The sequence below is a fragment of the Pelecanus crispus genome, chromosome 3 (assembly GCF_030463565.1).
Source record: "Pelecanus crispus isolate bPelCri1 chromosome 3, bPelCri1.pri, whole genome shotgun sequence".
In the NCBI taxonomy this organism is placed as follows: domain Eukaryota; kingdom Metazoa; phylum Chordata; class Aves; order Pelecaniformes; family Pelecanidae; genus Pelecanus; species Pelecanus crispus.
In genome coordinates, this window is record NC_134645.1 from 31,327,554 (window position 1) to 31,349,458 (window position 21,905).

The 21,905-nt window shown below is 43.4% G+C and overlaps 1 protein-coding gene across 1 annotated transcript; it reads left to right on the forward strand.

The window, feature by feature from the left end:
• The first annotated feature begins 395 nt into the window (after positions 1-395).
• On the forward strand, positions 396-21,505 carry ACBD3 (acyl-CoA binding domain containing 3). The gene is made up of 8 exons (XM_075707025.1): positions 396-654; positions 8,353-8,494; positions 10,132-10,272; positions 11,017-11,175; positions 13,219-13,393; positions 17,058-17,250; positions 18,280-18,564; positions 19,475-21,505. Exons 1-8 carry the CDS (start codon positions 396-398, stop codon positions 19,684-19,686), a joined length of 1,566 nt encoding a protein of 521 aa, XP_075563140.1. The 3' UTR covers positions 19,687-21,505.
• The last annotated feature ends 400 nt before the right edge of the window (positions 21,506-21,905 follow it).

The window sequence follows — 21,905 nt, forward strand, 5'->3', positions numbered from 1 at the left end:
CCGAGTTCAAGGCCCCGGGAGCACGGCAAGGCGGGAAGACGGGGTTGCGAGGCACCTCACGGGCTCCACCGGCCACAGAAACAGAGCCTCCCGCTCCCCGCTGCCCGGCTGGGTCAGGGGGCCCCGTCCTCCTGCCCGCCGGGGCCGCCCTCGGCGCCGCCGGGGCCTGAGGCGAGCGCGGGGCCTCCGCCGCCTCAGCCGCCGGCAGCCGTTGGCGAGGGGGCGGGGCCGCGGGGGCGGCCGTTGGCGAGAGGCGCGGGGGCGGCCGCGGGAGGGGCGGGGCAATTGGGCGGGACCGGAAGTTCCGGGTCGGAGGGAACAGGAAGTCGGGACGTGGCCGCCGCAGCGGAGCAGGAGGCGGAGGGCGGGCGGGAGGGAGGCGGTGGAGGATGATGATGGCGGCGGTGCTGAGCTCGGACCGGCTCGAGGTCTCGGTGGACGGGCTGACGCTGAGCCCCAACGCTGAGGTGCCGCACTGTGAACCGCGGCCGGGGCAGGGGGAGCCCGCGGCGGGGCGGAGCCGAGCGGGCTCCGGCTCCCCGGGCCAGGCGGAGGCCGGCGGCGAGGCGGCGGAGGAGGCGGCGCTGAGTCCGGAGCGGCGCTGGGGCTTCGCGCTAGAGGAGCTGTACGGCCTGGCGCTGCGCTTCTTCAAAGGTGAGGCCGCCCGGCGACGCGGCCCGCACATCCCCCGCCGGGACTGGGGCGGCGAGGCGGGAGCTGTCGCGTCCCGGGAAGTGCCGGGCGGCGGCATCGCCCGCCTCCCCGCCGGGCTCCGGGGCGCAGGCGGAGCCCCGGATCCCCCGAGAGCCGCGGGGGGTGGCGCCGTAGCGGGGCAGGCGGCAGCGCTGGCACCGCCCGCGGCCCCAGTGGGTCGATGTGCCGGGCGCGGCGGCGAGCCGGGGCGGGCGTCGCGTCACGGCGGTCGGTGACGGCTTGTGGGGATGCGCTTTTCTTGGTGTGAGAACTGAGCCGGGACGGGGGACCGAGAGAAGAGCCGGGAGGCTGCCCCGGGCCGCAGTGTGCCTGCTCCGTGGGGCCGGGAAGGTATTTCCCAGGGTTTGCACCACCCGACCTAAAAACGGAGCAAAGAAACCCATCCTTGCTTGTGGCATGCACAGAAAAACCTTGCAAACGTAGGCGAAGAGCTTTTTCTTTGAGTGTTGTGGAGTCTGCTGACAGCCAGGGTGCTGGCATGGGATGTTGTGCTGTCTCCACAAGATGCTAACTTCAGCGCTGGCGTTGCTGCTTCGTGTGCCGTCATGACTCCGGCTGGCAGCTGTGCGAGGGAGCCGTGAAATAACCAGGGTGTAAACCTGGAACGTTTGTCTTGGGATCCCCTGTAGCCAGGTTTGCTTCTGCGGGAAGCCAGAGGTACCTTGCCACAGTCGCTTTCCTCAAGAGGAGGAAATCAACTGTGTGGTTTTTGAGGAAGAACTGCATTTGTTGTGGCGTTACATTGCGCTACAGCGTTTGAGCACCTCGCAGTGATGTGTTGCTTTGCTGGCTTTCAGGTGGCTGCTTGCTTAATGTGGGGCACAGAGCAGGGAGTCTAGCACCCTGCCTGTGCTAGGGAACGTATAACTCTGTACTTGGAAAGGTCAGTCTTGTGGCGGTCAGTTGTTAGATGATCCCCGCAGGAAAGCTGCATCTTCTGAGGGCAAGCATACTGGCAGATAGAAACCGTGCTAGAAGGATGGAGGTGTCTGTTTTCTTCACTTTGGCTGACTTGCACCCTGATAGTTGTTAGGAGCATGTAAGGCTCTAAGCAGTTTTCTTGAGTCTGGTTCTTTGACCCTGTTCTGATGCCCTTCCACAAAGCAATTGTTTTGTTAGCATGCTGACATCCAGAGATTTTTTTTTCTTTTTTTCCTGTGTTAGAAGCTGCTGCAACCAGATGTCAGGCTGAAAGCATTGTGACTTTTGTCACTACCGTTTCTGTAAAACAAGCTGCCTGAAAGAATTCTAGTTTGGTTTAATGAGCATTTGTTCTTAAAACATGATGCAAAAAGAAATGTCTCTGCAGTAGCGAATTCCTTGTCTCAGTCAACTGTGGTCTCATTTTGTCTTGGGTTTAATATTCTACTGGAACCTGTATTTACAGTGTAAAAATTACACACTGTGAATAAGCTTATTTATGTTATTGATAACCTATGTCTATTATGTCTCATGTTTTAATGAAACTTATGCTCTACATTTATCTCCTCTTGGATGGTGAAAAGTCAGTGGAGTGTTACTTGTGTCTAGGTTCCAGTTTCTTGTGGTGTTGTCTCAACAGTGGGTTTATTGCCTTCCTTTTATTAAAAGCTTAACTTGAACGTGTTTCAACTTGCTCTTTTTTTTAACCTTCTGCAATTTCGTGTAACTCATGGTTTTGCTTATAAGAGGAAAACTTTCCACATTGTATGGAGTTGTCAGACTTTCCGAATGAAGACTTTGTTCCTCTATCCTTATGGCTGGAATAAGTCATATGAAGTCATTGCCCGTATTTTCATCTGCAGTTTTTTTGCTGAAGGTGACATAACACGAGAATTTTTATTTATAGATGTGATGGTGAGTTACAGGAGCTTGTAATACTTGGATTACCGATTCTGCCTGCTTGTTCTATATCTGCATGGCTCCAAAAATAATTGGTCTTGTTTCCAAATGATTTTCGTGCATCCACTGTCAAAACAACTGTGGGAGTGGGCATGCTTGTTTAGCAGCCTTGTAGATGCCAAGGCACAAATACGGATTCCTCCTTTACTTCAAGAAGCAATGTATGAGGGATCTGAAGGTTGACCCATGTTAATAGGTCAGTGCTGAGATCTTGTTTCTGATCATTCTTCTAAAAACCACTGATTTGGAGATGGGGGGGGTATCTTTGAAAAACTTTCTTTCTTAAAGCTAGTTGATATCCATGCCTCATCGTATGATATTACCTACCCACACAGCTACCATGGAACAAACAAGCGACCCAGGGCAGCGCTTGTTTGAGGACAACAGTATCTGGATTAACTGTGGCTATTGGGGTGGAAGGAGCTGGAGTCGGGATGCTAGAGTTGTCCCTGGGTGAGGTGAAAGGGCAAGCAGCGATAGCTAGTTAAGCAGCTTCCTTTCAGCTTCAGCGTGCAGAGTTGTCTGGTTGTAACTCATGAGGTACTTTCTTCCTAGAAAGGCTCAATCTGGTCAAAATAGTTCAGATTTGCTTATTGCAATGGCTGTTAACACTTATCTGTGGTGGCATATAACAGAATTGCTCGAAGACAAGACAAGGTGGGAGTGCATATAAACAATGTGAAAAACACAACTGAAACTAGGCTAGGATATTAAAGAGACTCAAAAGCTACTTTATTCCATCTCTGGTAAAGACCGTGGGTCACTTCAACTGTTAGGCCTTAGGCTGTGCAGGAGATGTGTGCTAGCTTTTTTTAGCATCCATAATGGCTTGTGAAGAAAGGTTTTCAGAATAATAGAGGCATAGAAAATAGATGGTTAATAGTGTTCCAGTCTATTTTCCTGTGAGAGACAAGAGCCTGCCTTAGAATACGAACTCTCTCCTTTACTGCTCTGTCGAGCCTAGTTCAGGTCGACCAGCATTTTGGCTGCCATTAAGAAGCTGCTCCACTGTGCTGGATCCAGTGTACAGGGGAGAGTGCAGTCATGTTACTGAAATGGGTACGTTTCTTTGTCTCTTGGACTGTCTGTAATTGTTTGCCCCAGGGCAGCTGGCAGAAGTGTCTCTGGCTTATTTTGCTTGTTGAGCAGGTACAAGCTATGCAAGTGAAGGCAATTTGTTTAAGGTGTCAGCTGTGTCCTGTGTCAGTAGGAGGGGGTGGCTTGCAGAGCTCTGCCAGCAAATCTTTTCCGGTATCAACCTGGCGTTATGGTTTTCCATATCCTGTCATTGAAATACCATTGCACCCAACCTTCAATATATGACAGTCCCTGAAGTGTTCATGCACTGTCTAAAGTGATTCGCAGTGCAGCACATCTGAGTCGACAGTATACAAACCGTATCATTTTGGTATCTAAAAGCTCTCCTGGTATGTTAAGTACTCTAATTTTATTTGACTGCTACAAGTTATTTCCTCTTATCCTAACAAGAGTGCATCTTCAACCTCAGCAATACATCATTCTGAATTAATTGTTTGACCTCACTTTTTTTTTCTTTTTTGTCATTCATAAGTTAGGTACGTTCTTGTTTTCAAGAATATGAAAACCCCTATGACGTATCTACATTTGATGTGAAGTTGAGCTTTGATCACATTTAATTGGAAGGGCCGGTTGGTAACTCTTACGTTGATGCAGAACATCTTCAGGAGAGGAGAATTACAAGTGTAAGAGTGTGTACTGGGATCTGCAGGCAGCAATTTAGTTCTCGTGCTTCTCAGTTTTGGTCTTGCTCATTAAAACTTTGCAAAAGAATAGCATTAACATAAGTGATTTCTGCTTTTAAAAACTATGAGGTGAAAAATCACAGTTAACAAACTGTTTTCTAGCTGCTTCTTCCAGATGACTCAACTGAATGCTATCCCACAGGAATTAGGTGTTTAGAATGAGTGCAGTAGGTGAAATTGGAGTGGAAGCTGCAGCATGTTGTGCCATATTTCTTACAGGAGAAAAATAATCGGAAGTTACATGGGAGTAACAGTACCTTGCATGATGCAGTCTCTTAAGCATATTTCTTAAACATCCTTGAGTTTGAATTTATGGTTTTATACCAATTCATGTCAATGGTACAGTAGTACATGGTGACATAAGCCTCTCATCTGCTTTTCCTTAGTAGTTATAGCTTCATCTTTCTGTTGTGTTTGCATGCCGACACAAATGGTGGTTTTCAAGCATACAATTAATTACCTATAGCGCAAGGAAGGTCGTTAGTGTTTTAAGTACTGTTTTTCTGGAGTATCCAACTGAGTTGCCCGCAATGGATCTCAGTTTTGTGGGCATCTAAACAAAGTAGCCACTGTCAATGAGAGCGGTAGTATGAAGAGCTGATATTAGGTGTGCAGGGATTTCCCTTCCGGCGTGACAAGAAGGTAATGCAGTGTTGTGGTTTCATGGCACACATCAATGAGGCCTGAGCTTGCAGTAAGCGGGAGCCAGTCTTTCTTTGTGTTCTGGGTGAACTACTTTGTGTCATTAGTGAAGTACATGTGTGTATATATGTGTGTGTGTATATACGGACCCTTACTGTAGAATGCCTAAAGCATTGAAGGGTCCGTATCCAGCCTTGTTCATGTCATCATCCCCTTAATCGCTACTGGAGTTTGATCTCTTAGCGGCCACTGCTTAAGTGTAGAGTTTGGTTGACTTGAGAAAGTGCCATTTCAGTGAATGATAGTTTGAAGTGTTGTCAGGAAAGAAGTTGCCTAATCTTCTGTAAGAAGGCTGAGCCTCTCTCTGGCCCTGTTGGGTTGAGCATAGCAGTGGCATAGGGAGGGTTGTATAGTTGCTGTACTACCCCTGTGCACATCCTTTGGATTACTCAGTGTGTTTCCTAGAGCTCTTTGATGTTCTTCAGCTTCCTGACTGCTGTATTAGATGTGTGGGTAATACCTACTTAAATGGTATGTTCACGGGTGCTTGAATAAATTCGGCACTTCTGCTTGTCTGGACTCACTAATGCTCTTTTTTGGCATATTTGACTCTGCAGATGGCTTCAGGTCCTCTGGTTCAGTTTAACGGCAACAAATTCCAAATCTTTGGGATAATTATAGTGTGGTTCGTGCTGAAGAATTCAACTGAAAAATAGCTAGTATACAGCTTTGCTGTTTTGACTGGCTCCAAATACTTTGCTGAGAGTTTGCTTCTCATCTGCATTATCTACAGTCACTGAATGCCTGTCTCATGTTTTCCTCATCTGTGTCTCTTCCTCTTACTTGGCTTGTTTGTTCTTCTTCCCTTGGGTCACCATTCTTCATAATGCAGATTTTGGCTGCTCTCGATAGTTAGGGCTTGAGGTCTGACTTTGCTGTTCTGTGGTAATGCAGACGTGCTGTATATAGTGTGGGAAACTATGGGTTTTTTTCCCTTTAACCGTCTTCAGAAGTGAGTTCAAATACTGATGACGTTAGCTGGCTTATGTAGCAGTCTAGTACAGCAAAGGGCTATAGTTTTTGGCAGACAACTGTAGGTGTACAGGTTGTGCAAGGTAAACTATGCCATAGGGACCCCCTAGAGAAATGGACTTCACTCGGAAGCCTGGCAAAATTTCAGTGTAGTACCCTTATCAATTGACTTGCTTTTAAGCACGCTGCCCCAGGATATTAAGTATGATTTCAAAGTGCGTGCTGTTCATTGAGGCTAATGGAAGTGCTTGCTACCTAATAAGCAAACTCTGAGTTAAGTGAGAAGTGTCAAGAATTGAGGAAAAGCCAAAGGACTCTTTGGGTGGCCTGAGAGCAGGAGATCTGAGACCCAGGGAGAGAGCCTACCAGGATGCAGTGATTTGCATCTCTTAAGGGTCACAGACTTGTGGAGGTGGGAAGGGACTTCTGGGGACTGTCAAGTTCAGCCCTCACTGTTCAGAGCAGGCTTCTTGGGACCCATCCATTTGGGCTTTGAATATCTCCAAGGGTGGAGACTTCAAAACCTCTCTGGGCAAGCTGTTCCAGTGATTGATCACTTTCACAGTTTAAAAAAAAAAACCAACAAAAAACCCCCACTTTGTATGCTTAAGTGAAATGTCCTGTATGTCAGTTTACATTGGCTGCCTCTTGTCCTTTCACTGGATACCACTGGGTAGACTCTGGTTCAGCCTTTACACCCCCCCCCCTTTTCCACCCCACCAGGTGTTTTTGGAAATGGATGTTTTTGTGGACAAAGGCTTCTGTTTTTTGAAGCTGGAAGAGATATTTGCTGTAAGGTTGTGTGACACTGGGAGAAGAGTGAATACTTGAGATTCTAGAAGGTGCAGTGGGCCTCTAGAAGTGGATAAGTGATTAAAAGTTTTTCTGGCTTCAGAATTAATGGCATGCATGTAGTGGTTCCTTGTGATGTTTTAGCTGAGTAAGTCCAGTAATGTACTGAACTTGATCTGTCAGTAAAATATAGCTTCTTGCTGTGACCTGCAAACACGTTCCCTCTGGGGTTGTTTCCAATTTTCAGAAGTACTTGCTCTGAGTTTCTCAATAAGCCATAGTAGAGGTATCTCCCCTCCTCTTTTGTTCTGAGATTTGCTTCTTTTCCTGTTAATAACTCTGCTTACAAGCATCAGCCAAGTGATTTTGCAATACATAAACGTCTGCCCTCTGAATTGGGCTGTTCAGTTTGGGGCTGTAAACAACTTGCTCCAAAGTGACCTTTATTGTAAAAGGAGAGCCAGAGACTAGTGGCAGCTCTGCCTGTGGTTCCTGATTACGTGGAGAGCAGTTATTAGTACAGTCCTGTGAAATGTTTATTGTTTACATCCGATAATGGCTTCCTCATTTTGGCCTTTCCAAAAGGAGATGATGGTTATTTATTTGTTTTCCTGTTCAAGAAAAAGGTCTCCTCTTAATGGGCAGTATAATTACATATAGCGGTGCCTGTTTCTTTGATCTGTTTTGGCAGTTTAAATGTGCTGAGGTAAGTCCTAGCTGACTAATCCATATATCATTTTAAATCAATGCAAGTCTCTTCTTACCAGTAAACATGTGGCAGGATCTAACTGGGACTGCTTCAGCAGGTGTTGGTGTGGAGCCATTGGAATTCTGATTATGTTCAAGCTTATGTTGCCTGTGTCTCAGGGCCAGAGCTCTCTGTACACGTTGGTGCTGATGGAGTCACCTCTAAGACTTTTCATTGTGAGGGGTTATTCCAGCTTCCTTGGCAAAGTGAAGCAATCAATTTGCCTCAAGGAAAATTTTCCCTTAATTCTGATTTTTCCTCTCTGCAGTTTTACTTGCTTTAAACCTTGCTTGTTCTGCCTTCATTGGTATGAAGAGCATGAAAGGGGAGCAATCTATAAAGTTAACATCGCATCTTTCTTTGTGGAAAATCATTCCTATCCACACTACAATAGACTTGGCAGACACATTGGAATTTAAGTTAAGGTTTTTAAATATTTCAGAGAGATAGATCCACATGGTATGATGTTCAACTAATTAACATAAATATATATGTGATAACCTACTAGCTAAGATTCATTCTAGGTGGTGTGATGAAAAACACTTCATAATTAAGTTTCAGCAGCTGAAGTTAGATGTGTTTCTTCTGGACAGATCTGTATTTTATTTGAATAGAACAGAGTTAATTTGTCTAACCTTTTGTGACTTACCTTTCTTATTCCTTTTTTACAGAGAAATCATGATAGTGGTTATACAAAATGCTCTTTGCTATCCTGTGCTTAATCAATTAATCACAACGGTGAAATTTTCTTTTGTTCTACAGAAAAAGATGGCAAAGCCTTTCATCCAACGTATGAAGAAAAACTCAAACTTGTGGCTCTGCACAAGCAGGTTTTGCTGGGACCTTACAACCCTGACACTTGCCCCGAAGTTGGATTCTTTGATGTGCTGGGGAATGATAGAAGGTAAAAGGACTGGTGCTGTTGTTGATCTTAACTCTGCTTTTCCTGTCTGAAGAAAACATCATCCAATTTCCGCGATAAGAAGACAAATATGTGGATTGTGTCAATGTGTGTGTATGGTAGTGGATAGTGAGAGTGGCCTCTTCAAATACATCTTAGAAATCTGAGTCACAGTTCAGTAAAGGAGCTAACAGAAGATTATTGGTTTTTTTCAACCACATCAGGAAAAGCTGCTGTGCCGACAGTCCAGTTTCTCATAGCAGTTTAAGACTTGGGTTAGCTGTGCATTAATGCGCAGGCCCATGTTTCATCCTAACTCCGCACCAGGGCTACAGCAGGCCAAGCCTTTTGCCAATATAGCACCATTCACCATAGCTTTTGTTAATATTAAAGCTAACTTCTGAAATCAGATACCTGACTCATTCAAACTCTGAGTAAATTTTGATGAGATCTGGGCAGTCTCAGGTCTATCTCTTGTATTGCTTGCAGTTCAGGCTGCACTTCTGCTGTTTGTTGTTGCCTTCACACTGCAAATGGCAACGTGCAACACAGCATTGGTTTCTTGGAGCTGGACCTAGTGCACTGCTTTTGCCAAAGTGGACGTAGCCTTCTGTTGTGGTTTAACCCAGCCAGCAACTTAAGCACCACACAGCTGCTTGCTCACTGCCCCCCTGCCCCCCCCACCCCCCCCAGTGGGATGGGGGAGAGAATAAAAAAAAAAAACCCAAACGTAAAACCCATGGGTTGAGATAAAAGCATTTTAATAGGACAACAGAGGAACAGAAAGTAATAATAATAATGATAAAAGAATATACAGAACAAGTGATGCACAATGCAACCCCTCACCACCTGCTGACTAATGCCCAGCCAGTCCCAGAGCAGTGATTGCTGCACCCCAACCAGCTCCCCCCAGTTTATATAGTGAGCATGACGTCATATGGTATGGAATAGCCCTTTAGCCAGTTTGGGTCAGCTGTCCTAGCTATGTTCCCTCCCAACTTCTTGTGTACCTGGCAGAGCATGGGAAGCTGAAAAGTCCTTGACTAGTATAAACACTACTTAGCAACAACTAAAACATCAGTGTGTTACCAACATTCTTCTCCTACTAAATCCAAAACGCAGCACTATGCCAGCTACTAGGAAGAAAATTAACTCTATCCCAGCCAAAACAAGGACACCTTCCTTTAGGAAGAACCAGGCTGTTGCATCCAACTCAGTCAAGCACTATAATCGATGGTTGTTGCTATGTTTGTTCATCTGGGAAAACATACGCATTTTTTTCCACACACTAGAGTGGAAGAGGGGTAAAAAATATTTAAGGTTCACTTGTGTCTGGGAAGTTTTTGGATGTAGTTCAGAATTTGAAGTCAGGTTGATGGTATGTATGAGATTTCATATAAGCACTCAGTTATGCCTGCCTGAAAGCATTGCTCTGGTGCAGACAGAAGAGACCACTGAAACCTACAGGTTTAAGGTCTGTCTTTGAATGGGAGAGAGTTGTTGGTTCTCTGAAACTGCATATAATAAAATTTGGTCCCTCATCTCCCAACTTTTTTTTCTTTGCTGGGTTCTCAGAGTTTACTACTGACTTGAAAAGAGTTGAGTCTTCTGTTATTTCAGCTGATTTTTCTCTCTCTCAGGAAGGAATGGGCTGCCCTTGGAAACATGTCAAAGCAAAAAGCTATGACAGAATTTGTTAAGCTCCTGAATAGGTGCTGCCACTTGTTTTCAACATATGTCACTTCCCACAAGATAGAGAAAGAAGAACAAGAAAAGAAAAGGTAATGTGTGTTGGAGTATTTTCAGTGTATAACTCTTGACCTATGGACAGTGTCACAGCTAGCTTAGGTCGAAATCGTCTTGGCAAGAGAAATGCTTGAAGTTTAGGTGGTTGAGGTACTGTTTGATATCTCTAAGCCTTTTTACTTTGCCAGTAATGAATGATTGTTTCTGAGGTGAAGACACCTAGAATATAAGGAGTTTTTAAGATTTTGGTGATAGTGTCATCTGTTTAAGAAATACACACTTCAAAACATCTGCCCTGGTAAGTCTGTGGACTAAATGTATACAGAACATGAAACTGTCAGGTGCTTTAAACTCCTCTTCTAGTATGGGTTAGCAGCTTGACAAAAGCTATCTTCTATTGTTTACATATCACATGATTATTAAACTATACTATCCATGTAATTACTGAACATATGTTAAAGCTTGAAAGATGTGTTTAAGGTTTCCAGACATTTTTTTCTACTGCTCTCTGCTAAGCATAGTATAGTAATAGGTTAGAATGAATATGAAATTATAATACAGAATTTATACTTGTCATACTGCACAGTGCAGTAAAACTAAACATTAATATGTTTTCTTCTTGTGTCCAATAAGACACTGCTGCAGTCAAATTGAAGTGGGTGGAGATGATACCAAACAGAAAGCCTTATTGGGCAGGCAAAAGGCAGGTTACAGCATGTTGAAAATAACATCCTAGGATTGTTGGAATGCTGAAATAGCTTACTGAGTGGATGTTGCAGAAGAGAAGAGGAAGAACGAAGGCGGCGTGAAGAAGAAGAGCGTGAGCGTTTACAAAAAGAAGAAGAAAAACGTAGGCGAGAAGAAGAGGAAAGACTGAGAAGAGAAGAAGAAGAGAGGAGGAGAATAGAGGAGGAACGGCTTCGCATGGAACAACAGAAGTGAGTAGCTGAAACAAACAATACTTCAAAGAAAATAACGGCCTTGCACTTGAGACAATTGTATCTATCTGTTTAAAATGTTATGCTAGAATTGAATACCTGAAGTTCAGAGCACTCAAGTCTGGCAATGACATTTGCATCCTTAGTTAAGAGGGACACAGTTTGCAGAGAATAATTATCCTATGGTGTTACTCTATGCAGCCTGCTCAGATTAAAGTGCCAGAGAAGCTTTGTTTAAAGAGAAGCTCTGGAGGTTTTTGGGTTCAGGGGCTGCACCTCATGAAAACTTGTGGCTCTGGTTCTTAAATGACTAATGCTGCACTCAACTGAGCAGAGTTAAGCGTCCAACTGGAGGTGTTGTTTGAACTGTGACTTGAAAGTTTCTATCCTGTCAGAGAAGGCGGAGCCTTGAAAAAGGATAACTGCAGTTCATTGGGGTCTTTTGAATGCATGGCTGAAGTTTTCTAACTTGGTAGTCTAACACTACATACTTAAAGGTGCTCCCTTTCTAGGAAGTGTGAAGTGTCTGCAAATCTCATTTGTACACTGGCAATTACTGGATTTTAGCACCTTTCTAAAAGGAGTTAAAATTAATGTTCAAATGCACTTAACCTCTGTAGCCTGAATTAAGTTGTTTACTTAGAATATACAGCTCTAGTTATATTTCATTGTTCCCATCACATTCAGATGCTGAAAACATGGATCCAGCATTGCACACGTAATATGTGAGAGAATAGTAGATCCTCATAGCTGTTCTACATCAGTCAGCAATCATTTACCATAATAAAAATGTCTTTGCAGGGGGTGTCTCTGAAGTAGATCCTGTGCTTGCTATGTAGTGGTTTTGAGAAGGGAGCAAATAATTAATCCACAAGTTTTACTGTTTGTTTAGCACTGAGAGAGCCAGAGAAGTGTAAAATATAGACATAAATGAAAAGAGAATGCAACAGAAAAATGCTGCACAGTGCTAAGTAACAAGAAGTGTGATATGCCTTGAACTTAAGAGACTACTTTTGTTACATGAACAGCAGTTGTGTGTTAAGTGGTTGTAACAGGTTAGAGATAAAGAATTTAGACAGAAAGGGAATAGGGATACATATATACAGGCCAAGTGTATGTAAAGTGGTCACAGTTTTGCTGAAATAGTAAATCTTGCCTTTTAGGATACAAACCAGTCTAATACTGGGGCTTTTAGAGGATGATGCTGGGGAAAGGAAGAAGGGCAGGAAGCAAAGAATTACTGCTGCATTTGTGTGATTCTTCTTTCTTCTTGTGAAGCATCAATAGCCAGTCACTGATGGGCATAATGTGAGACAAAACAAACTCTGGATCTAGTTAGTTTTTTACTATATAGCTTCTGTTAGCCCTCTGGAGAGAGGAGGAAAACTGAGCCTGTGCATAAGTAACCCCTGTGTTCCTCCTCAGGTTTCAGCAGTTGAGTTTATTGGAGACACAGATGCCCTATTTGGCAGTGGTTTTTCTGTTCCTGAATTAGGCCACAGTCAGTCATGCTTTTTGTATCTGTTTGCATGCTGTCCTGGGAAATTAAGATAGTAATGTGGTGTGGTTTTTCTTAGATTTACTAAGAAGCATTGGTGTGCTGTACCACAGTGGGTTTGCTCTTATCAGTATTTGTAGAAGGGCTGCTAGAAGGATCATTTCTGCATGTTTTCTGGAGGAACCAAATGTGGGGTTTTTTCCTTGCTTGTTTGAGAGATTTAGTCACACATTTTTTCTAGCACTACCTCTTTATCAGACTACAGATAGGGAATTATGAAAGAGCTCTTGGGGTTTTTTAACATTTGATGTTTTCAAAATTGGGTAGAAAACGTTGCTCCCTTCTTTATATTCTGAGAATATTTTTAGGCAAAATTCACATTTGCATTACCTCTGGGCTCTGCTTTATTATGTAGATTTGTTTTAATTGGTTTTTGCAGGAATTGAATTAACTGTCTTTGAGGCCACTTAGATCACTTAAGTACAGGGATTTCCCCAACACCCTCAGCTGCTTGTAATCTTCCTACTCTCCTCCCACCAATCTAGGCAACAGATAATGGCAGCACTGAACTCCCAGACTGCCATTCAGTTCCAGCAGTATGCAGCCCAGCAGTATCCGGGCAACTATGAACAGCAGCAGATCCTAATTCGGCAGCTCCAGGAGCAGCATTATCAACAATACATGCAGCAGTTGTATCAAGTCCAGCTTGCACAGCAACAGGTATGGCGGACCAGCTGAGAAACTTTGATTTTGTGTCCCAGGCTGTCTTTGGGAGATGGTAACTTGTCTACCCTTACACCCTTAAACAGCCAATTGCTACAAGGAGAGATAGTGTTTAGTAGCTAATGCTGCTTCAGATTCAAACACCAAAGCCCCTCTAATCTTTTTGAGTAGTTTTCTGAAGCAGCTGTTAGTTAAGAAAATTCTAAGCAGCATTTAATTACTTTGTTCAATACAATTCTTGGAGACCAAATGTGAAGCACTCTGCTGCAGCATCTGTTGTGTGTGTAACTTAATGGAGGTACATACCAGTGCATCTGAGCGCGAATAAACCTATTCAAGTGACTCTCCATGTAGGTATCGCACCTGAAGATCTGTGCAGAGCAGCAGGCTTTGGTCAGCCCCGTGTTTCCAGCTGAACATGCATGCAGCACTGTCACACCACTGCTGGGTTTGAGATTGCTTCTCTCTGTCAGCTTGAGCACTGCTGACTTCTGTCTCCTTTTGCATCCATTGACTGATATCAGTATCTAATTCATTTGCTTGCCTTCAATAGACTGCTCATGGTTTGGGTGGGAGGACAGACTTTTGTATTTCTGGTAGCAGTGGTTGGCAGTAGTACCTTACTTTGTTGCAAGGGTTTTGTGCATGGGCTTGAAAGGCTGCTTCTCTGTTTAGGGGAATCTTGCATCTCTGCCAAATGTGCTGTATTCACATCTCAAGCTATTTTAAAGTCAAAGATGTCCACCTATAAGTGTCTTAAACAGATGTAAGCCAGACTTCAGACTCTAGTAAGTCTGACCTATCTGGACAGGACCTGAATCTTAAATGGCCTATAACTGCCAGTCTGAGGTCTATTGTTCTTGAGCTAAAGACCTAAAATTCAGTTACTGATTTCCTGTGAAGTCATCTGTATTTTGATGAGACTGATGCCCTCAGCAAACAGCTGTCCAAGGAAGAAACCCGTGTGGCCCATGTGAACCTCATAAAGTTCAACAAGGCCAAGTGCAAGGTCCTGCACCTGGGTGGGGATAACCCCCCAGCATCAATATAAACTGTGGGATGAACAGATTGAGAGCAGCCCTACAGAGATGGACTTAGGGATACTGGTGGATGAAAAACTGGATATGAGCTGGCAATGTGCACTTGCAGCCCAAAAGCCAACAGTGTCCTGGGCTGCATAAAAAGAAGTGTGGCCAGAAGACTGAGGGAGGTAATTCTCCTTTCTGCACAGCTCTCATGAGGCCCCATCTGGAGCCCTGCATCCAGCTCTGGGGTGCCCTGTACAAGACAGACATGGACTGTTAGAGTGGGTCCAGAGGAGGGCTGCAAAAATGTTCAGAGGGCTGGAACACCTCTCCTACGATGCAGGGCTGAGAGAGCTGGGGTGGTTTAGCCTGGAGAAAAGAAGGCTCCAGGGAGACCTTATTGCAGCTGTTCAATACTCAAAAGGGGCTTATAAGAAAGACAGAGAAAGACTTTTTACCAGGGCTTGTAGTGACAGGACAAGGGGCAGCCGTTTTAAACTGGAAGAGGGTAGGTTTAGATTGGACATAAGGAATAAATCTTTTATAATGAGGGTGGTGAGACACTGGACCAGGTTGCCCAGAGAAGTTGTGGATGCCCCATCATTGGAAGTGTTCAAGGTCAGGTTGGATGGGGCTTTGAACAACCTGATCCACTGAAAGTTGTCCCTGCCCATTGCAGGGGCGTTGGACTAGATGATCTTTAAAGGTCTCTTCCGACCCAAACCATCATTCAATGGAATTGAAGTGGTAAAGGAAAGTCAGAGGCTTCCTGCCCTGTAATAGTTACTCTTGAAGCTTGATGCTACCTTGGTACCAATGCTTTGGTGTTACAGCGGTGAGCAAAAGCTATAGCCTCATCAGTCTTGTCGTAGAATCATTTAGGTTGGAAAAGACCTTGAAGATCAAGTCCGGCTGTAACACTAACACTGCCAAGTCCACCACTAAACCATATCCCGAAGTGCCACATCTACACATCTTTTAAATACCTCCAGGGATGGTGATGCAACCACTTCCCTGGGCAGCCTGTTCCAATGCTTGATAACCCTTGTAATGAAGAAATCTTTCCTAATACCCAATGTAAACGTCCCCCGGCACAACCTGAGGCTGTTTCCTCTTGTCCTTGATGCCTTCTGTAATTGATACTGCTCCCTTGAGACTGAGGTGTCAGAGATGCTGCTGCCAATTTTCTTCAATGCTATTGGCACTGCTCCTTTCAATCATAGGTATCTGCTTTTGATGTACAGAAGACTAATGCGCTCTGAGACCCAGGGCAAATCAGCCTTTCCTTTATAGTGGCTTACAAAATACTAAGCCTGTCAGGCAATGAACCTTATCTCTCAAATCTGTACTTGGACAACTCTTGTAGAGGAGAAGCAGTGTGTAACAGAGGTAAAATTATCTTATATAATACTTCAGACTTTCCTGAAGACTCACGTAGCCTCCGTAACACTTCTGAGGAATACTTTCCTTTTGGATGCCTGTAATTCAGCTGCCTTGGGATCTGTTAGATGAGCACTTTTTAACTCTGCTGTCATGGTTGCTTACAGATCAGTTTCTGATAAAATTAATTTTGGAAAGGCTATATACAGTAGTTTTCTAAAAACGTTGCCACCGCTCTACATTGAGTCACTGCATAGAACTTCTTTAGTAGAAGGTGGATCTGGGCAGCATCTGTACAATTACTCAAATCTGAAATGTAACTAATATTTGACTATATTGCCTTCATACTCCTTCAGGATACCTATATTCTATTCATTCATCAAAATCGTGTGCTTATTAGGTTATTCTTCAAAGAATGGTACTGTCAATTACACCTTTTCCCTGCCCCAACAAAAAAAGTGTGTATAATTGCTCTGTACTGATAAGTAGGGGCGGAGGAATAAGCCTTGAAGCTAAAGGGATAATGCATTGTGCTTAAACTCAGGATGGTTGTTGCCTTGTATAATCTCTTTTTAGGTGTATTTAATCCTTTGCACAGGGACAGCATGGTAAATTCTATCTAAAGAATTTCAGTGTACATAAGTCATGTTCTAAAAGCAGCACCTTTGAGCTTTAACAACTCTTCTCCCAGACCACTCACAGTCCTTGAGGCTCTTATGCTTCCTGCTTTCATATTAAATAACTGCCTTTGCCGGGTGTCATGGATTTGATAGAGAACCCTGTTGAGCAAGTTAACTCACAAATTGGCAAAGTACTTAATAGACCTTAAATACTTCCAGTTCTTTTTAGACCTGGATGAGCTCAGGCCAAAACCCTTTCAGCCCACTGGTAAAAACCAGCAAACAAACTGTCAGTTTCAATTTTGAAAGAAATGTTATAGGAGTTACTGAAATACAGAACTTCCCTAGTTAAGTACAAGAGTTTATTGTGTGTGCCCTAATTAACTTGAAAGTCGAATCTTTTTCTTAAGGTTGAATCCACCAGCCCAGAACAAAGTGACTTCACTTCCCTGATACTAAGTACATGTAACTCTCACTGGTTAATGTGTGCTGCTTCTGGTCTTGTGTGTCAAGCCTCCTCGTGGAGTGCAGGGGGAGACTGTTTTTTTTCTTTAAAGTGTCTTTATACCTTCTGCTGGAAGAGGGGGACATCTTGGGAGGTTTTGGTTTTACTTGACTTAATTTCTGTCATTTTAGGCAGCCTTACAAAAACAGCAGGAGGTGGTTGCGGTAGCGACAGGGACGCCTCTGACTACTGCGTCAAAGGTGAATGCACCTGCTGCAGGGGACACCCCATCTGTTAATGGGCAGGCCAGTGCACATCCGGACAGCCCTGAAAAAGAGCTGGATTCAGAAGCTTTGGAAGAAGCACTGGAGAATGGACCAAAAGGTAGGACTAGCTAGATTCCTTAATTAAAATTAAATAGTGAAAGCCTTTCTTAGGATTCAGATGTTACTATGGCTCTTTGCTTGGCTTTATTGGGCTATGGAAGAGCTAGGTTTGATTCCTGGGTCCAGTTTCTCTCAAGGGAGAACAATATTGCACAGGCAAAACTCAGCTTGACAGGTGGGAAAGAGGAGGCAGTAAAAGCATTTCAAGCAAAGGTGGATGAGATCTAGAACCTCCTTTCACTCCTGATTTCAAGGAAGGGAGCATAGAAGTTCTAGCAGAAAGCTGTTCTGTGCAGAAATATGTTCAAACTTACTTGAACTCGGCAAAACTGAGTTTTGATTTAGCCTTGCAGATGAAAAGAAAGCCAAATCCTTCTTGCTCTCTGAATACTGTGGCTTAGCCCTGTCTTATGTGTAGTCCAGACTGCTGTCCCCTCACATTTCCCACCTTCTTCAGACAGCTTCTAGGAAGCTGTGGAAGTGGAGCAGGAAAAGTAGCCTCCTAGCAGCTCTCTCATCACTGGTATTTTTGGGTGTTACTTCTATACTTTCATCCACAATCGGTAGTCCTCAAAAGACTTGCTTGGATCCCAGTGTGGAACCAACACTAGCATGGTCCCTGTCTGCAGAGTCAGTAATTTTAGTCAATATTTGACAACTTCTAGACAAATCACAACCTCTGTTCTGTCACATTAAAGATCCTTTCAGTGAAGGGTTGTGTGCAATGTAACCCCGCCACCTGTAGCAGTCTGTCTTTTCTGCATAAGCACTGTCAGTTTAAATGTGGCAGATAGGTATACTGGTAGGATTTGTGTGCATGGTTGTATCTAAACTTGCACTGCATTTCATGCAACTTTTAACCTGTGAAAAGATTGAAAAGATGCTTCTTCAGTTAAAAAAAAAAAGGCAAATTACTTAGAAGCAACTCTGATGCTTGTGGTCCTCAAGTGCCCTTAAAGCACACTTAACTGCAAGATAAATAACTGAAACAAAAGCTTAACTGTAATATTTTCCCTCCTCTCTCCAGATTCTGTTCCAATGATAGCTGCCCCATCGATGTGGACACGACCCCAGATAAAAGACTTCAAGGAAAAAATCCGGCAGGATGCAGACTCTGTGATCACAGTGGGCCGAGGAGAAGTGGTTACAGTTAGAGTACCAACTCATGAGGAGGGGTCTTACCTCTTTTGGGAGTTTGCTACAGACAATTATGACATTGGTTTTGGGGTGTATTTTGAATGGACAGACTCCCCTAATACTGCAGTCAGTGTGCATGTCAGCGAATCCAGTGATGATGAGGATGAAGAAGAAGGTAAGCATGCTTATTTATATAAACTGCCAGTCCTACAGAGCTTACCATGGGGGGAAAACCCAACTGATTGTCTTGTGTAATCTCCTAGTTCCCCCAGCTTCCATCTAGACTTCCATCTAAGTCTCATCTTAAATTTTGCATAGGAAGTGCAATTTGGAAGGTAACTTCAGTCACCTCATTTGGTCACAGATAGGTTAAAGTAGTTGAGGGTGGGGAAATCCTTTTCCTAAGTTTTACTTACTCCTTAGCGTGCCCTCTTGTCCAATTCAACTATTCAGTAAACTAGATTGAAACCTGTGCCATAACGGAGCATAGTGAACACTGCACACTGAAAACCTTAAGAAAAATCCTTTCCTGCTGTTCATGAACTCTTTCTAGGGAAAAGCTTCCTTGAGGCTTCAAATAAACAGCTTAAAAGAGCAATTCCTGATAGTGGCCAGGACACAGATCACAGCCTTTACCTACAGGCGAGTTTAGCATACCATCAGAAAAAAATGTTTTGAAATGAGCATGTGATTTGCTTAGAAGGAACTGCTCTGACATAAGAAGCAGTGGCCTTCTGGATATTACTACTAAGTAATCAGTAGTAGTAAGTGTGTCAGATCAGTAGCACTCAATGTAGGGTAATGTCTTAATGAAAACTAGAGTTTGGCATCTCTACAAACTGACCCAGCTGTGCTAGGGAGATGGGTATGGCAGGTTTTAATATAGAATGGTAAAATCAATGATAAAGTGAGCATGCTTACTGTTCCTTCTGCTTTTGAATGCTTTAGCCATAGCCTTGGTACGAACCCCTTCGACCCATCTGATTTTTAAACTAACAAAGAGTGTCTTGTCTTCTACAGATCAGTCTAACTTTCTCTTGTAAAGCATCCACCCATGTTAACTGATACTTTTTTTCCCCTTACAGAAAATACTAGCAGTGAAGAAAAAGCCAAAAAGAATGCCAACAAGCCTCAGCTAGATGAAATAGTGCCTGTGTACAGACGAGACTGTCATGAAGAAGTGTATGCTGGTAGCCACCAGTACCCAGGGAGAGGAGTTTATCTCCTTAAATTTGACAACTCTTACTCTCTATGGAGGTCAAAAACAGTTTACTACAGAGTTTATTATACTAGATAAAGGTGTGGCTGTGTCTGAGGCTGGGCTGTGCAGAAGATGTCATTTTATTTGGAATTTTCTTCAAGCATAATGGATCCTTTTCAGTCTGTGTTTTATCCTGTCTGTATCTGTATGGTTTGTGTGAACTTTAACGAGTAGACACTGGGATCTTCCTGCTCCATGACACTAATGCATATTGCATTGGGCTTAACACAGGATCTCCCTAGCCCTTTTGGGTATTGGAGTTAACCAGTGGAAGTCATTGGCTCCACTGCTAAGGTCACATCAGTTGCATTTGTTAAAGCCTCATGAAAAAGGGGGAGGGAGTTGCTGGCTCACTGGCTGGGTGATTTGATGTTTCCAGGTCTGGATGCTTTTAATAACTTGATAACAGTTAATTTAAAGGTCCCATCAATAACTGGTAGATTTGGATGCAGTTTGTGTAGCAAGTTTCTCTTAACTGTAACTGAATGTCAGATTTTTACACCATTAAAACTTGAAACTTTAAGTTGATGCAGTTTAGAAACAAGTTGTCTCACTTCTGTCCTCATCAAAGAAGAAACATTCAGTTCCTTAAGCCAGTGTAGTGGCTAAGACAAGGATGAACAGCATCCTGAAAGTACAGAAAATGACCTCTTCTGAAGGCGTAAACTGAATGACAATTAAAAGTATATGTAACAAGAAGGATCTTAATCTCTCTGCTCCACTGCTAACCCTAGAATAAAAAAGTAATTTTTTGAGGCAATTGACTTTGAACCAGGGCACAAACTATTTCTAAGTTTGGTGGGTTTTTAATGGGGTAGACTTTAAAAAAAAATATACAAACCTGAAACCAGTTTCCTGCACAACATTCGGGTTTGTCTGTTTTTGTGAAACCTGAATAAGCACGTTGTGCATCTGAAGAACAGCAAGTCGCTTTGATAAAGTATAGGAGTTAATGTTGCACTAATTATGGAAATCACTGCCAGTCTATTTTAATCTGAACTGGTGATACTTGGGTGCAAACTTTCTGCTTTAATCTGTAACTGTCTGCAGAAAGGCAGAGTGCGCATACAGGTACTTAATGTAGCTTTAATCTCGATTCCGTGTGGTTTGGTTGGGGCATTTCATATATTTTTATAGTGGAAAAATGCAGGTGACGACTTGAGGCTGCAGTAAGAAGTTGCTCTCCTTGGAGCCCTGCACCCCAGGGGTGTGTGGTGCAATGACAACTTCCGTAAGTGCTCTCTGCGTGGGTAACGCACTCTGTTACTGAAAGAAAATGGTTACTTTGGGTGGTCTCTCGGATCAGTTCTTGCAGTCAGACTTCCATTGATTAGCTGCAGCATGTACAGTTCCACCACAGGTGATGTTGAGTTTGCAGGATTTTGTTTGAATAATCAGTTTGTACATACATGATACTTTACTTTTCTCATACCAACCATGGAGATAGTTCTCCTAGAGTGCTTAACTTGTCATCTTGCGTTTGGTTCAGCAACACCGTACCAGCTTATAGCTAGTTAGTGCTGCTTTATCCAAAAAACACTGTACAATGTTCTGCTCTTGTGTACATATAGTATATAAACCATGAATTTAGAAAGTACCTTGCTTTTAAAGAAAACTGTATTTAATGTAAAAAAAAAACTTTTAAAAAGGCAGGCACTAATATATTTCTTCTGGTCTTCAATTTAATTTTTTTTGTCCATACAAAAATGTACGACTCTTTCCTCTAAGAATATCTGTTCTTGGGAGCAGTGTTTGTCGCTTTAAATGGCAGCACTTACTGTCATGTGTTGGATGTTAGAACTTTTACGTTTTCAGACTTTTTTTATTGCCTCTGGCTGTTGATTAGTACAGTACAAGTGCGATTTCAAGATACCTTGAGATGGTATTTAATCCTAATTAAAATACATTTATCTGTAATGCTGTTGGCTTTTTATTAATTTGGAAACCTTGGCATTGCTGTGTATGGCTATTCAGCTTGTCATCTTTCCTCTCTTTTTTTAAAAATTCAGTACCGTACTAACACTGTGGTTTTAGCACCCAAATCACTTGGGCCAAAGGCTCCACACAAGTAGTGTTACTAGCTCACTGGATGAGGCCATGTGTCAATACTAGAAGAGCCCAGCTCGAGCAGCATAATCACTTTGGTTTTTGAAAGTGATCTTCCGTGGCAGAAAGGGCTGGATGTGGGCAGCCAAAAGTTACGAGCCATTTTCTGCCTAGGAGAAAGGTGCCTGCCTTTGCCCCTGAGGCTTAAT